Genomic DNA, 15,021 nt, shown 5'->3' with positions numbered 1-15,021 from the left:
TCCGTTGCCAATTGCACAGCACTACTTTTTGGAACCTTTTTTCTTTCCCTAATAATGTAACGTTTAACTTGTTCACTCAACACTCTTGGTCTTCGAGTTCTTTTTTTATTATTTTTTTTTATGGTTTCGCACAGTGATAGAAACATTATACATCGCAATTATTGTTTGTACTGTTGAACGAGGCCTGTCTGCAAGGTTTGCCAGGGGCGGATCCAGGACGGACTTCTGGGGGGGGGGCGGTCGGCGGTAATACTGCTACTTTTAAGAGCTCCAAACTTGTTATGGATGGGTTTATTTATGTATAAAATAAGAGTTTCCTCTTGTGGGGGGGGGCGATTGCCCCCTCTGGACCCGCCCCTGACTCTATAATACCTTGAAACAGCTTCGCACACCTCCCCAATCCCCAGACATGAACCCCATAGAACATCTATGATCTGTTCTGGAGACAAGAATCAGAAGGCACAGCTTGTCTACTAAAGAAGGCCTAAGAAAAGCTATTCAAGAAGAATGGGACATAATCAGTCCCGAAGCTACAGAACTACGAACTACTACAGGTGAAATCAATGCCACCAAGATTACAGACAATCATTAACGCACAGGGTAATCCCACAAAATATTAAATAACGTAATATACTTTATAAGCATTAATTCAAGCATAAGTGTACGGTGACTTTTTGCGTTTACAAAAAAGGAATTCTCTCTTTTCTTCTGAACAAAACAGTGATTGTGTTTGTTTGGCCTTTCTCTTGTATATAGAAATAAAATGTATGAATGTGTAGTCTTAATTCTGGTTATATATATATTTTTCCACCTCCCGTTCTCATGCTAGCTGTTTTCAATATAAACTATGCACGGTGTACGAACACTTTCTGCGCTCACTGTAAGTATGTTGACAATAAGCGAATGTTATTAGAATATTTGTTGAGATTTATTTTCCTTCACTGCCTTTCGCCTGATTAAAAAGTAGTTTGCAGTGCTTTGGAGCAGCTGCAGGTGGGAACGCGATAATGTTTGAGACATACCGGCGACTTTTTTGTGTGTGAAAATAAGATCTTTCTCATAAAGTAGTAAATAACTGCAGTAGCAATTGTCTACGTAAATGATAAAGACATATCCAACTACAAGAAATTAATACAGTATATATAGCCTATTCATTATTGTGTTTCTCTTTTAACAACTACTAGCTAAGGATGGCCAATTCCAGAATTTTTACTTTCCGGAATCCGGAAAGTAAAATCGGAAAAATTCCGGATCTCGGAAAAATTCCGGATTTTTTCTGAATTCCGGAATTTTTCCGAAATCCGGAATTTTTCCGAATTCCGGAATTTTTCTAAATTCCGGATTTTTTCCGAATGTCGGAATTTTTCCGAAATCCGGAATTTTTCCGAATGTCGGAATTTTTCCGAAATCCGGAATTTTTCCGAATTCCGGAATTTTTCCGAAATCCGGAATTTTTCTGAATTCCGGAATTTTTCCGAATTCCGGATTTTTTCCGAATGTCGGAATTTTTCCGAAATCCGGATTTTTTCCGAATTCCGGAATTTTTCCGAAATCCGGAATTTTTCCGAATTCCGGAATTTTTCCGAATTCCGGAAAGTAAATTTTCCGATTCCGGAAAACAAAATTTCCGGAATCCGGATTCCGGAAAATTTTGGCCATCCCTAATTAAAATGTATAGAATTTGGACTGTTATATGTAGTGATAAAGCGCTGTATACAATGTATTTACAAAATATACATGGAATACATGTCAACCTTCGTTTTTATATATACACATTAAAAAATATTAACAAACAGGTATGTGTCTATATTCTTTGAACAATATCTATGACTTGAATTTATTTTTTAAATTGTATTAAGTATTTACCTTCGTTATTTCGAGTTACACTTTAGTGCCTATTTTACTGCCTATTTCTTAAATTTTAAGTGCCTATTTGCCTGCTTATTTTCTAGGTTTTTAATGCCTAAACATCCGGTCTCTAGTGATCAAGTACTCCCAAACAGCTTCTCTATTCCTCAGTGATGTCTTGACCCGACTACGATGGGTCCTATAGTAGTGGAACTATGGACATTTAGTTTATTTTTTCACGTTTGCGGCACCCTATAACTCCGAAACTATCCACTTTTGAGCACAGGTCTATATGAACATTATTATTATTATTATTATTATTATTATTTTGATGTGAGAAATCTATTCTCAAAATATTGAGACAATTTTTGTAAGACCTCTTATAATAAATACAGCCTTCACTCCACAAATATTTACAATAATTTACATCAACGTTGACCATAACAAATCACGAAAAACAAACGAACAATTATAACAATGAAACTTATATACATGTTTATGACAATAAAAGTGTAAAGCAGTAATAATAATAAATAATGAAATATATTATAATTGAATAAATGAAAATTTCTATTTCAGATACTTTCAGTTTGCCTAGTATTTCCCAATTTTGGTAGAAATGATACGAAAAGAAGAAACTAAACGCTTTTAAGGGGTGAAACCCACCGATATTTATATAATAAACGTTTCAAATTTTGTACACATTACACCAAAAATTTTTACCACAATTTCAACTATTTCGGATTTTGTCTCATTACAATGCCTCTTAAAACTAATTCTTGGATTACTTTCGAGTAGCTATACTACATAATAACGTAACTTACTTATAATACTACATGCATATTACGAATACAAGTCATTCCACTAACCTCTTCGTTATGGCTAGGAAAACTTCTACCTTACTTGTAACAGTTTACAATAAACATATTATACGGATTATAATTATGAGTTTGAAACAATACAACCTAGATAAAAAAATAATAATTCAATTACAACACTTCCATCGTCACATGCATGTGCACAAGACCTGTGTCCTAAAGTTCCACATCACAGCCATCAAGAATATACTGAAGACACGTCAATATTTCCACTTTACAGGATTGCTATTTACAATATGTTTCTCGTATCCCTGCTCTCTTAAGTGAAAGTTTTATATAAATGTACGAGGCACGACCGGAAAATAAGTAGGTTTCAAAAAAAATATTTAAAACAAAACTTTTACATGCTTACATCAGTACATATGTGAACTATTTTGCCATGTAGTCGCCATTCCTTACGACGCATTTTTGTAAGACGAGGAATCAATTATTTTATGCCTTAGTCAAAGAAGTCTGCCGCCACCTCTTTTGCCCAATTCTTCATCTCCACCTTTGCTTTCTCGTCAGTTGAAACATTTTTTTCCACCCATATGCATCTTCACGGAGGTGAACAGATGATAGTCTGAAGGCACCAGGTCAGTAGAATGCGCATATCAGTCAAAATCGCCGGTTTTCCACTCCTTTGCTCATCATGCACATCACTACGACCGTTTTTAAATTCACGACACCACTTAAAAGCACTCGTACGAAAATTTTCCCTTCACAACAAGATAACGGATAACGCTGCCAATCTCGCACTTGGTGGCAGATGTTATCGACATCTTTCAAGGAAGACGTGAGTGTGGCCACAGGTTTGGTCATACAGACGCGCGATTGGGCTCGCTGAAGAGGATAGGAACTAAACTACACAGCAGTGTGATCAACATAGCAATAACAAATTCTCTTTGCCCGCGAGGACCCTAGTACACTTATTTTGTGGACGTGCCTCGTACATAACTTTTAACTTCCATAATTTAAAATATCATTACGCTACATAGACTATCAAAAATCTTTACAAACACAAACTTCTACATTCGCTCAATCCATACTCCTACTTTCAACCATGTCTAAAACAAAATACCAATAAAAAAAATAACATTGTTGTACGAAAGAAAAAGGCAGAAACAATAAGAAAAAAGAGGAAAAACTGTACAACAGCACGCACAAGAAATAAACGACCACAAACTGAGAAATAAATTAACAAGTTTCCTCTATTTACTTACTTTTAACGGCAGCTTGAAATGAAAGAAACAAGTATTTCAAGATAAATGCAGAAGAACGAGCAAAAGATATAACAAGATATATGCTTGACAGAAGTGTTGTCTAATAATGAAGAAAAGTAAAAAAATGAAAAACTCTGCAATTAAAATAAATGTGTTATAAAAGGCCAATTAAGAAGAAATGAGAAATAAAATACTAACAAAACTGCTTATTTCACATTAAAATACTTCTAATTTGTATTACCTAAAACATGAATACTATCACACACTGCACAGAGCTCAATACAGAACCACTAATCTACTAAAGCGATACCATGGTCACCAGAATATCCTTTACAGATATAAACATAACCTATCATACTTCTAAGTACACTTTTACTACGATAAGTTTAAATTACACCTAATTCAGTGTGCACGCACAAGTGGTATTAACGAACAATTATTTAATTCGAATTTCTAAAGTTAATCCGTTGATCAGTTATATTTGACTAATAACGAAAGAAAATATTGTTGTAGTCCACATTGTACAGTAATCCTATATTTTCTAAACTATGATTAACCTTACAATGTCAATGTATTTATTCAAGAGGAAATATTTTCGAAATTTATTTTATTTCTTTATACATATCTCTGGGTCATTACCGGCACCTATCGCCTTAGGACGTCCCGCGGCGAGAACACTATCTGGGGGAGGAAGAAAACGGTCTGGGACCTGTATGATAGATACAATCCCGGCATTTCCCCAGGTGTGAATGAGGAAAACACAGGGAAAATTTGACTCAGAATGACGCCTGAAAAAGTTGGTATACCTTTTTTGATTGATTCCATACGGTAGCTCAGTGGTAGGGCGCGTATCTCTGGTACATGGGGTCCTTGGTTCGACCAAAGCTAAGTTAGTTTGTGGTGGACAACATCGTGTCCATGGGTTTTTTCTGGGTACTCCCGTTTCCTCCTACTTTCGCATTCCACCAATTCTTCCATGATTATTCACTTGCCCTAATTATCCCGTTTCCCTTAGCCTAACAAGCATAACGTGGGACGTTAAATTGAAAGATTTCATCTCTTTTGACCGGCTCCACTGGGAATCGAATCCGGGACCGCAAATATTTTTGAAAGAAGCTGGTGCTTTATCCTCTGTCACTCCAAGTGCGAAAAATTATCAATACAAATTAAACTATAAATTTATAGGTCGTTTATTAAATAAAACGTAAATTATACGTTTGCCAACATACTGCAGAAAATATCACAAATTGTAAATAACCGAAACAGATCTTCAGCACGAAGAAGCGTAAGTTAAATTTGGATCAGGAAACTTCGATGAGAACTGGGACTGTAATACCAATAATTTCGTTCAAAAATTCAAGTTTCATCAAGTTTCAACTTTACTTTAACATTTCATATTACGTATAAGCGCAAGGACGTGATACCGGAGCAGCTGGCCATGTGGTAAAATTTAGTAAAGTTCACGTGGATCATACTCTCTGAAATGATAGTTTAATAGTAAAAATGAAATGAATACTTTTAGTTTAACGTCCCACGATTATGTCCTTTAGGCTATAAGAAGACAAATGATTAATGAAAATCAATGATTCTGAAATTATTTTAGTGCTCTCACAGAAATCGAACCTGAGACCACGTGCACCAAAGAGTACACACGCTAGCCACTAGACCACCTAGTTATAATGGATAAACAAGTTGTGTTTCTGTTATTCAGTTATTGTGATATTTTTATGGTATATTAGTTAACATGTACAGGGTGTTAATGAACTATATCGACAAACTGTAAGAGGTGATTGCTCACATCAAAATAAGAGAAAAAGTTCATATGGACCTATGCCGAAAAGTGCATAGTATCAGAGCTAGGGCTGTCCAAAATTGCGAAAAAGCTAAATTTCAGTAGGCCCTATTTCGAATTCCAGAAACTGTTGATGGTGGTTCTTATCAGCGTAAAGGAAGACACGCATACTCAATTCAAAAGTGCAAATTTCATCAATTTTCAATAGTTATACAGGGTATTCCCTACAGGGTGTAATTCTCAGATACGCTTTCAATATAGTTTTCAGATATACCCTGATTTCGAAGAGGGTCCTAGGAGGCAAAAGGTAAGCCTTGACAACAATGGACACTAAAGCTTCGGAGGGAAGTCGAAGTGTTAGGAACTGGCAGCTCCATGTTTTATTGTGTTCGGAATAATGGGTGATGCAATGTTTTTTGTCACGATATATTTCACGTTTTCTTCACTTATAACCGTGAAAGAAAACATTGCAGCATGCGTTTTCCCGAGTACGAGAAACCGTGCCGTTGACGATCCTTAACATTTCCGACATCGCGCCAAAGGATTCTGTGTTCACTCCTATCAAGGCATATCGTTTGCCTACTTTGAACCAATCATAAAGTCAGAGTATACCTCAAAATTCGGTTGATGGCATGTCTGGGAATTTCACCCTGTATGGAATACTCTGTATTCGAAATAGGGTCTGTTGAAATTAGGCTTTTTCGCGATTTTGAACAGTCCTAGCTCTGAAACTATGCGCTTTTCCCCACAGGTCCATATAAACTTTTTCTCTTATTTTCATGTAAGGAATCGCCTCTTACAGTCTGTCGGTATAGTTCATTAACACCCTGTATAATTTACGTTTTATTCAACAAAAGACTCTCAATTATGTGTTTAGTGTATTCTAATTTCTCGTACTTGCAGCGAACGAAGATGAAAGCAGCAGGTTTCCGAAAATATTTTCACTAGTGTAAATAAATTGGTATAGTTGATATAGAGTGGTCTCTACTAAAGTGGTTTTCTGGTAAGCGGCAGGCAGAGCGTCCTTCTAAGCCGATATCTTACACGTTTACACTGGCCCGTAATTCCTTGGTATTTTGGTGCTTGGCCGCTTCTCAAAATAGATTTAAAAAAAAATCATTTTCTATGCCATAAGCACGTAACCACAGATCACAAATAGGGGAATGGGATACGCCCATTCCAGGAGATACCGAAGATAGAGTCTCTCTCTGTTGTGCCTTTGATATATCAACATCTGCAGTGTATGGTACCCGAGCATTAAGGTAAGCTGACTTCCGACTCTGCACCGACGTACCAAGGTACCGAATCCAACGGTATGGCTACGATCCAGCAGAGTTCAACCCAAATAAGGAACTTCACGAGTTCTGGGTCGACTATTGATTCTCTTTCCTGCCAATTTCATGTCGTTTAAATTCGTAGTGAAATAACACGTGCACGTCGAGGTATCGTGTACCTCATCCTGGACCCAATGGCCCATGCAATTCGCCATTTTGGAGAAGGGCTGTTCCCCCACTTCCTCCGGCAAAGTTGTTCGAATCGACATGTAGTTAGGAAACCCAATTAACTAACTTTGCACGCTGAAGTACCATGTACACTAGTGGATCCAATGATACTTGTTAGTTGCTCATTTGGGACAATGGCCGAGGCCTGACGCCCCCTGGTAGGGTATACCTGTACATTGGTGTAACATTTAGTATTAAAAAAAAAAAAGTCAGAACGCTTTCTATATTTCATTTTCATTAAGAGTTCATCGCCGCAGAAACGAAACCTCGCCAGCAAATCCTATCTTTTGCTAATTCAATTTCAGTCGGATTGCTTTTAACTACCGTCCAAAATTCAGCTTTCTGTTATCCTACCGTCACTACTTCTCAGTCTATCCAACCAGAACGTGTACACCCCACGCCTAATTTTCATACGAGCGCCGTCCCCACACAGCTGGATCTTATCACTCGCATTATATTCAGTGATATGAACTTGTGAAGTTTTAATACTGGAATTTCCTCCACATAATACTTCCCCCAAAACTGTTTTCATAGAACACCCACGTTTCTGATCTCTGCGAGCTGCAGACAAACTTTGGAAATGATAGGATACAAGGCTTACAATTGTGTTTTCATGCACTTCAATTTCCCTCTGTATTTATTCAAGGATATCACATCAACTATATTCAACTATTAACAAAATTGTCCCATGGATAAAAAGTAACTTTTTTAAAAATGTATTTTTAAATTTATAATCGGAGGTTCATAATAATGTACAGTTTATGAAACCCAGTGTTACACGTGTGTATCTGGACGTACAATTTATGTGTCAAGGGGGAGTTTTAAAAAACTACCACTGATTTTTTTTTTTTTTTTTTCATTTTTGCGCGCCAAATCTGAATCTGTAATCGGAACTTCTTCATTAACAACAGCTTCTGAGACGCAACATTCTCATATATCAGGACCAGATTTAAAAAAGTTGATACTGATTACGAAACTACAGAAAACATAAAAAAGAGTAAATGCTGCTTTTTAAGTTTTATGAACATTCTTACCTAGAGGCAGAATAATTTCAAATATAACTTTCTCTTATGGGCCCTAATATATCTGCCTCTTTCATATAAAAATCAGGTTAATAATTTCGTCAAATGTGAACAAAAACTAACTAAGGTTGTAAGATAAACGAAAGAAGTTTCCCAAAAGTGGTACAGCTAACGTAAAAGAGGATAATTTTGGACACTCAGGTTAGCACACGTGGCCTACGAAAATAAAGATAACCTTCTATTTCCTCCAGTTCATTTTGAGGAGATCGAACGTTGAGCTTGGTAATCGAAAACTTTGAGATCGAAATTCTACGAGTGACCACCTCGATTCAAGTTTCTCCTCGTTCTAATAAGCAAACGTTAGCATGTTGTCTTTAAATATAAATCTGTCAACTTTGTCCTAACAAATATTTTATCATATAATATGCAGTTTAATATAATTAGGTACAACGATATTGGAACAAGAAATAAACCTGACTGCTTGCTGAACTGGTAGGGACTCAAACCTAATTTTCAATTTGCTGATGAGTCTTCCTCCTTTTATATTATATTATATATATATATATATATATATATATATATATATATATACACCGGGTGATTCAATAAGAACGTACCAGGCCTATAACGCAGCTAATACTGCACATAGAGCCTTCAAACAAAAACTTTCCATTGCAAATTCTGAAGTTGTCCCCCCGTTGGAGGTATTCACGAGATGCCATTGGTCTCGCTACTATTTTTATTGCACTCTACACATACGATTTGGTAATGCAATTTTTTGTTTGAAGGCTCTACGTGCAGTATTAGCTGCGATACAAGCCTGGTACGTTCTTATTGGATCACCCGGTATATATATATATATACTACTGAAATGCTTTAAATACACAGTGCGGGAATCAAAAATATATGAACTTTTTCTATGAAGTTAAGTTTTGCCAAGCAAGTTTTTCATAGTGGTGAATTTCGTGTGCGACCCTGGAAACATGTGCATGAATTTCCAACTTGGCCAATTGCCAGAATATGGCGCGTGATGCGCCTAAGTATAAGGCTGGTGTTGTTATACCTCGTCACCGTTTGAACAATCGAACAAAGCGACATCACGCGAAGTATGCGCTTAGGAAAAACTAACAGAAACATTTTTAAGATGTTGAAAAAGGTTTATGAGACAACTGTATTTATCGATGGCATAAGAGGTGCAGTGCTGGGAGGGAATTTGTGGAAGAAAGAATAAAATGAAAAAAATGAAGTTTTACGTCCCACAGTTATGCCGGTTAGGCTAAAGGAGACGGTGTTGATGAGAGATGAGTGAAAGTGGTGGAATGAAGAAGTGGGAGGAAACGGGAGAACCCCGAAAAAAACCACGAGCACGATATTTGTCCACCACAAAGTCCACACGGCGCGAGCTGGGTTCGAACCAGGGACCCCAAGCACCGGAGGTGAACGCTCTACCACTGAGCCACCGCGCCCCCGAATTTGTGGAAGACTACAAAGTCCCACCAGGTCTGTCAAAATAATTGCAATGATTTAGAGAATCCGAGATATTATTTTGATGGCCGAAATACAAACCCCAGAGTAATATTGGACCTCACGGAAGTGAATAACGAGACCGTTTGTCAAATAACGAAGGATTTATAGAAGTGGAAAGCTGTGTGCATGTTACGTGCGCTTCCGTAACGGCAAAGGAGAAACGAACACATAACGCAGTGATTGTTCGTGAGTTCTTACCGCCAGAAAGTGTTACTATACTCTACATACTCGCCAGACCTCTTCCCCTGGGATTACTTTCTTTTCCCCAAATTAATGCACCGCTGAAGAATTGGTTATTTGCCAATGTTTGTCAATCCAGATCATAGTGATACCATTACAGTCAAGGACTTCCGGAAGTCATTGCATAACTTACTGGATCATGTTAAGCTCTGTATGGACAAAGGTGATTCCTACTTTACTGAGGCGATTCCATTTGTTATTTATTTTTGAACTCTAAGACTTGCTCTCTAATTGTCGCACTGTGTATCTCAATATACTGCACGTCAACTAAAATATCATCTAAATAGAGTTGGATTGATTTTGAGTTTAACGTCCTGTTCAACAGCGAAACTATATGAGACGTGGACCTACTGATTAACGTGTGATCCGAACATGAGCTTCCGCCGGGAATCGAACCCGGGTTTCCCACGCCAAAGATGCGTATGGTAACCGTTTAGTCACGGAGGAGCTCAGCATCTAAGTATCTCCAAAAGTAACTGCCAGCAGGGCTGGACAATACGGGCGTAATAATAACGTATCACAGAGGAAAAGGACAGAATTGCTCGTAATTAAATTAGTGCAACATCCGCCCGGCAAGTGAATAATTGGAGTTTTTAAGTCTCCGCAACTAGCGATCAGACTGTCTTATTCTGATTTCCTTATAATAGTCCCTTCTTGATATTTTCCGTTAAAATGGCCTCATATCATTCGTATCTGGAAGGCTTTTTTCTTAATAATAATAATAATAATAATAATAATAATAATAATAATAATAATAATAATAATAATAATAAGACGAAGAAGAAGAAGAAGGTGAAATGTTCCTCAGAAGTAAGTAGATTTCAAGCCCCGACAGTTCAATTACATGGCGAGATCAATGACAACTGTCACTGTCCTTAGACATTTGTGCAGTCACTAAGAAAAAACTGTCATTTGGTGCAGGGATCTACGAAACTTCATCTACTGTAAAATAAAATAGTAATTCAATTGTTTTGTCATTATTCGGTGTATCCAGTGCTGAGTAAAATCTCACGAAAATGACAAAAAAAAAAAAAAAAAAAAAAAAAGTTTGTGTAGTAACAAATTGCATTTCTTCTAATAAACCTAATTTTTAAGATAACTACACTCGATGGAATAAACACAAATGAGGGTTTAATTGCTTATATAACAAATAAAACTTCATATCCACTACGCAATACATAATGTAAACAAATGTACATACTGTCTTATTATCAGTTATTGTTAATATACGTAACGAATTAAACGAAAATGAACTGTTTCTAAATGGTAATTCAACACAACAATGGATGCTATCCACTCATTAATTTTACTTCTAAAAATTAAAAGCTACATTATATCGAGTTTTATGTGTGTACTTCGTTACAAAACAAACACGAAACTAAATCACAAAATACAGTAAGCACATAGTATAAGCATCAGGACATGACAACCTAATTCAAAAATATCGCGGAAGATACTAAAACTACTAAAGCTAAAGATTATCACATACACCGTATACTTCAATAAAGTACACCAAGCAACGAAATGTTTTCTAAACAAAATATTAAAGATACTCTTAAGGTAACAGATGCGAACGAATAGTCACAGAAGACTAGAAACGCATAATAATAAAAATCTACAAAAAATACCTTAAGTATTTCTATTTTTATAACCTACAGAGTATACAATCAATGAATGTAACTTACGGTAAATTCGCCTGTTACAGCATCAAATCCAACATGAACAGTGTGTTCAAAATTAGTTGGATACGAAATATTCGGTTTTTCACTATCCTTCTGTTTCTTATTCATCTTCCCTTTCAGAGTCTTCTTTTTCTTCTCCTCTCCTTCCGGTTCCTTGGGCAAAGGCCGCATGTCCACAGGCAGATTAGGAGTTGGATCACCCCTGAAAAAAGATTATAAAACATTACTGTAAACATATTGACGGATAAAATAAGTTATTTACCTTTATTGCGTTGTATAAACCTTAACGTATTTGTAAGTGTAATTTCATTTTATCCGATGGGCTGCTAATAATTTTAAGAACCGCTTTCAACTTCATAAACTTTCCCTCAGAATGGATTTTCAGTACAACTGGGCATGGAAAAGGGCTATGTGATGGGATCGGAGGTCTAGTGAAACATCATGTCACTAAACACAACCTATCTAAGCAAGCAGTACAGGCTATTCAACGTGCAGTAGACTTTGTCGAAACAGTTTCACAGTCCACTCCTGCAATAAGATTGATTCTTTTACACAAAAAGAAAGTAGAAGAATTCAGAGTTAAAAAACTGAAAGAGTGGGCATCCATTGGGCCAGTGAACAGAATTCAAGTCTCAAATGTGGGCATACGATGGACACAATCTCTCCATTGGAAGGACAGCAGGAGGCACCAGGGAAAAGGTATCATTTGGCCACAGTGAGTGCTTATCAGCCATTATAGGCCCCGCGGACTATTAACGCAATGATGCCAACCTGTGGGAAAAATCCCATTTCATAGGATTTTTAGAGGTTATTTTCTCAGAAAGAGATAAAGAACATTATATATGGGATTTTTCATACATGCACACACATACAAAATTCACGTGAATAACATTCTCTACGGGCTTTACAGTAGACACAATGAATTATGAATAAGAGCAAAATCAATGTTGATTATCACATCTGAAGTCTTCATTTCATCGAGGAAAGTAGTCTGTGAAGTAAGTTAATTATATCACTTAATGCTCAAAAACCAAACACCAAGACAATTTGTGCTCGTGTATTTAAAAAAATGAAATAGAAGATCAAACAAACGAAAGAAAAAAGTAAAATACCAAACAAGAAACACTCAATTTTCAAGACGTTCTTCAAAAAATACGTGAAGAACTATGCTTTTATTTATTTTTTCAATCATCGCTATATTCAGTAGAAGTTGATGACACAAAGTCCTGTTATAGATATTGTATTTCTAACAATAAAATATATTTGTTTTCGATTAAGGAAAGTGTATTCACAAACTGTTTTATAAAGATAGAATATCGAAAATTACGAATAAATATTATATATTTAGCTGTAGTAAAGAGCAACACACAAGTTTAATTTTTCCTATCATATCATGTTTGTAACTAGTATAACGAGGAAAATTTATAGGCAAAATGTGATTTTCTGCCTCTCGAGATGAGATTTTATAATGTTTTAGGTTGGCATCACTTCACTAAGGCAGTTTGTCACTCATAACCGTCGTGAGACTGCGGTGCAGGTGGCGGAGGGACTCCAATCAGGAACTCTCACAGCCTGTGTCCAGAATCACAGTCTGCCGTGAGTTAATAGCATGACCATGAGGAGCCGGGTTGCACGAGGAAAAACGCTGATAACAAACCATTACGCTTTAGTACGATGTCAATGGTACCACAAATATGCAACATGGACCGATGATCACTAGAAGTGAGTGATATGGCCGGATAACTTATCGTTTATCTTATTTTAAATTACGAACCGTGTGTATGTATGGCCAAAGAAGCGTATTATCCACGTTTTCTCCGCTCAACAGTGAAATATTCTCGAGCTCCCGGATCTGTGACGGTGTAGATCGTAATATTCTAATTTTCAATCGTAATATTCTGACGCTTACCGATCGCGTTACTGTCTGTGATTATGTCGCCATAGTGGATTATGTTTGTCCTATGCTCCAAATGATGTTTCCGAGTAATAACGCCATATAACTAACTCTATGGCCTATGGAACCAGGAGGTTCAATTCGGCATTTGCAAAAGCTGTCCATTGACTTCTGTCCTTAGCCAACTGGATCAAGTTTCTACTTTGTATTCCTATTTCTGCGAGATCCATCCTACGCCTAGGTCTTCCTAATGGTCGTTTTTCAATTGGTCTTCCAGTTAAAACTTTGAAAGCGTTCCTTCTTTCTTCTTATCCTGACTACATGACCTGCCCACCTGAGCCTCCTAGATTTGATGACCCTAACAATGTTTGCTAAATTGTATAAATTATACAGTTCCTTGTTATGAAGTTTCCGCCATTCCCGTTCCTCTTGAGTCCAAATATTCGTCTCAGAATCTCGTTCTCAAATACTTTCAGTTTGCGTTCTTCCTTTAAGCGATCATGTTTCGCAACCATACAAAACAATAGGCATGATTAACGTTTTATATATTTTAAGCTTCAAATTTCTCTACTTTACACGATTCGCGAAGACAAGAGATTTTTAACTGAATAACAACACGAATTCCCTGCTTTTAGTCGACATTTAATTTCTTCGTGATATTCCAGATGATAATGTCCCCATAGCTATTGCGACGTGGTTTGAGGAACATCGGGCTGAAATTGAACACCTCCTCTGATCCACCCAATCCCGGACCTCAATATCACGATTTCAGTACAGATTTCCGCCTTCTCTCTCACGGAACTCAGTGATGCACTGCACGCTCGTATGTCAATTGCTACCATTCACAGCCTCTATGACTTTATTCTACGTTGCATCTGTTCTAAGGGCAAAACGTGGTACAATGCCATGTTGATCTCGTAAGTTGCACTTTTCTACGCGTATCCACTAAATTGACAAATATCTATAGTTACAGGACTTTGCTCATTAATAGTAACTTGTCACTACTTAGAAAGCTCGAACGAGATGATACATTATATTCAACTAGTAATGAATCATAACCTGAAAGGCCTGCCGAGACAGCCGCAGGATCATCATCTATGCAGATTGTACTTACGCCCATTGTCAGCAATGAGGCTATAAAGGACTACATCTATAGTTTAAAGTGGAATATGAATACGGTTCGCATATAATCCGGATTGTTCTTTATTACTATGTTGTGCCCTAGCACAATTCTTCGGAATACAGAATTGCCCCGGAATTTGTAGACTTACGTTTAAACGTTCACATTCTTAAATTAAAACATGCAATTGCCAAGATAGTTCTAGTCATAAAAATATTATACCTGGCAACACTGTTCTGTTGCAAGAATAGTGCCACTAGCAAACATGGCAACACGCAAGCACGATTTACTTGATCTTCACTGATCTGTTATGA

The 15,021-nt window shown here is 36.8% G+C and overlaps 1 protein-coding gene across 3 annotated transcripts in view; it reads right to left on the bottom strand.

Moving 5' to 3' along the window:
• Pak (serine/threonine-protein kinase PAK 3-like protein) overlaps positions 1 to 15,021 on the bottom strand; it is a 77,449-nt gene that overhangs the window by 50,855 nt on the left and 11,573 nt on the right. For all 3 annotated transcript variants that reach the window (XM_081769932.1, XM_081769934.1, XM_081769933.1), the window contains exon 3: positions 11,697 to 11,895. In XM_081769932.1, coding sequence (XP_081626058.1) covers positions 11,697 to 11,895 — 199 coding nt within the window. The remainder of the gene's footprint in view (positions 1 to 11,696; positions 11,896 to 15,021) is intronic.

This window comes from Thermobia domestica, chromosome 8 (assembly GCF_964235325.1).
Source record: "Thermobia domestica chromosome 8, izTheDome1.hap1.1, whole genome shotgun sequence".
NCBI lineage: Eukaryota > Metazoa > Arthropoda > Insecta > Zygentoma > Lepismatidae > Thermobia > Thermobia domestica.
The sequence above is the reverse complement of the archived record's forward strand: the minus strand, read 5'-3'. Positions and strand labels throughout refer to the sequence as shown.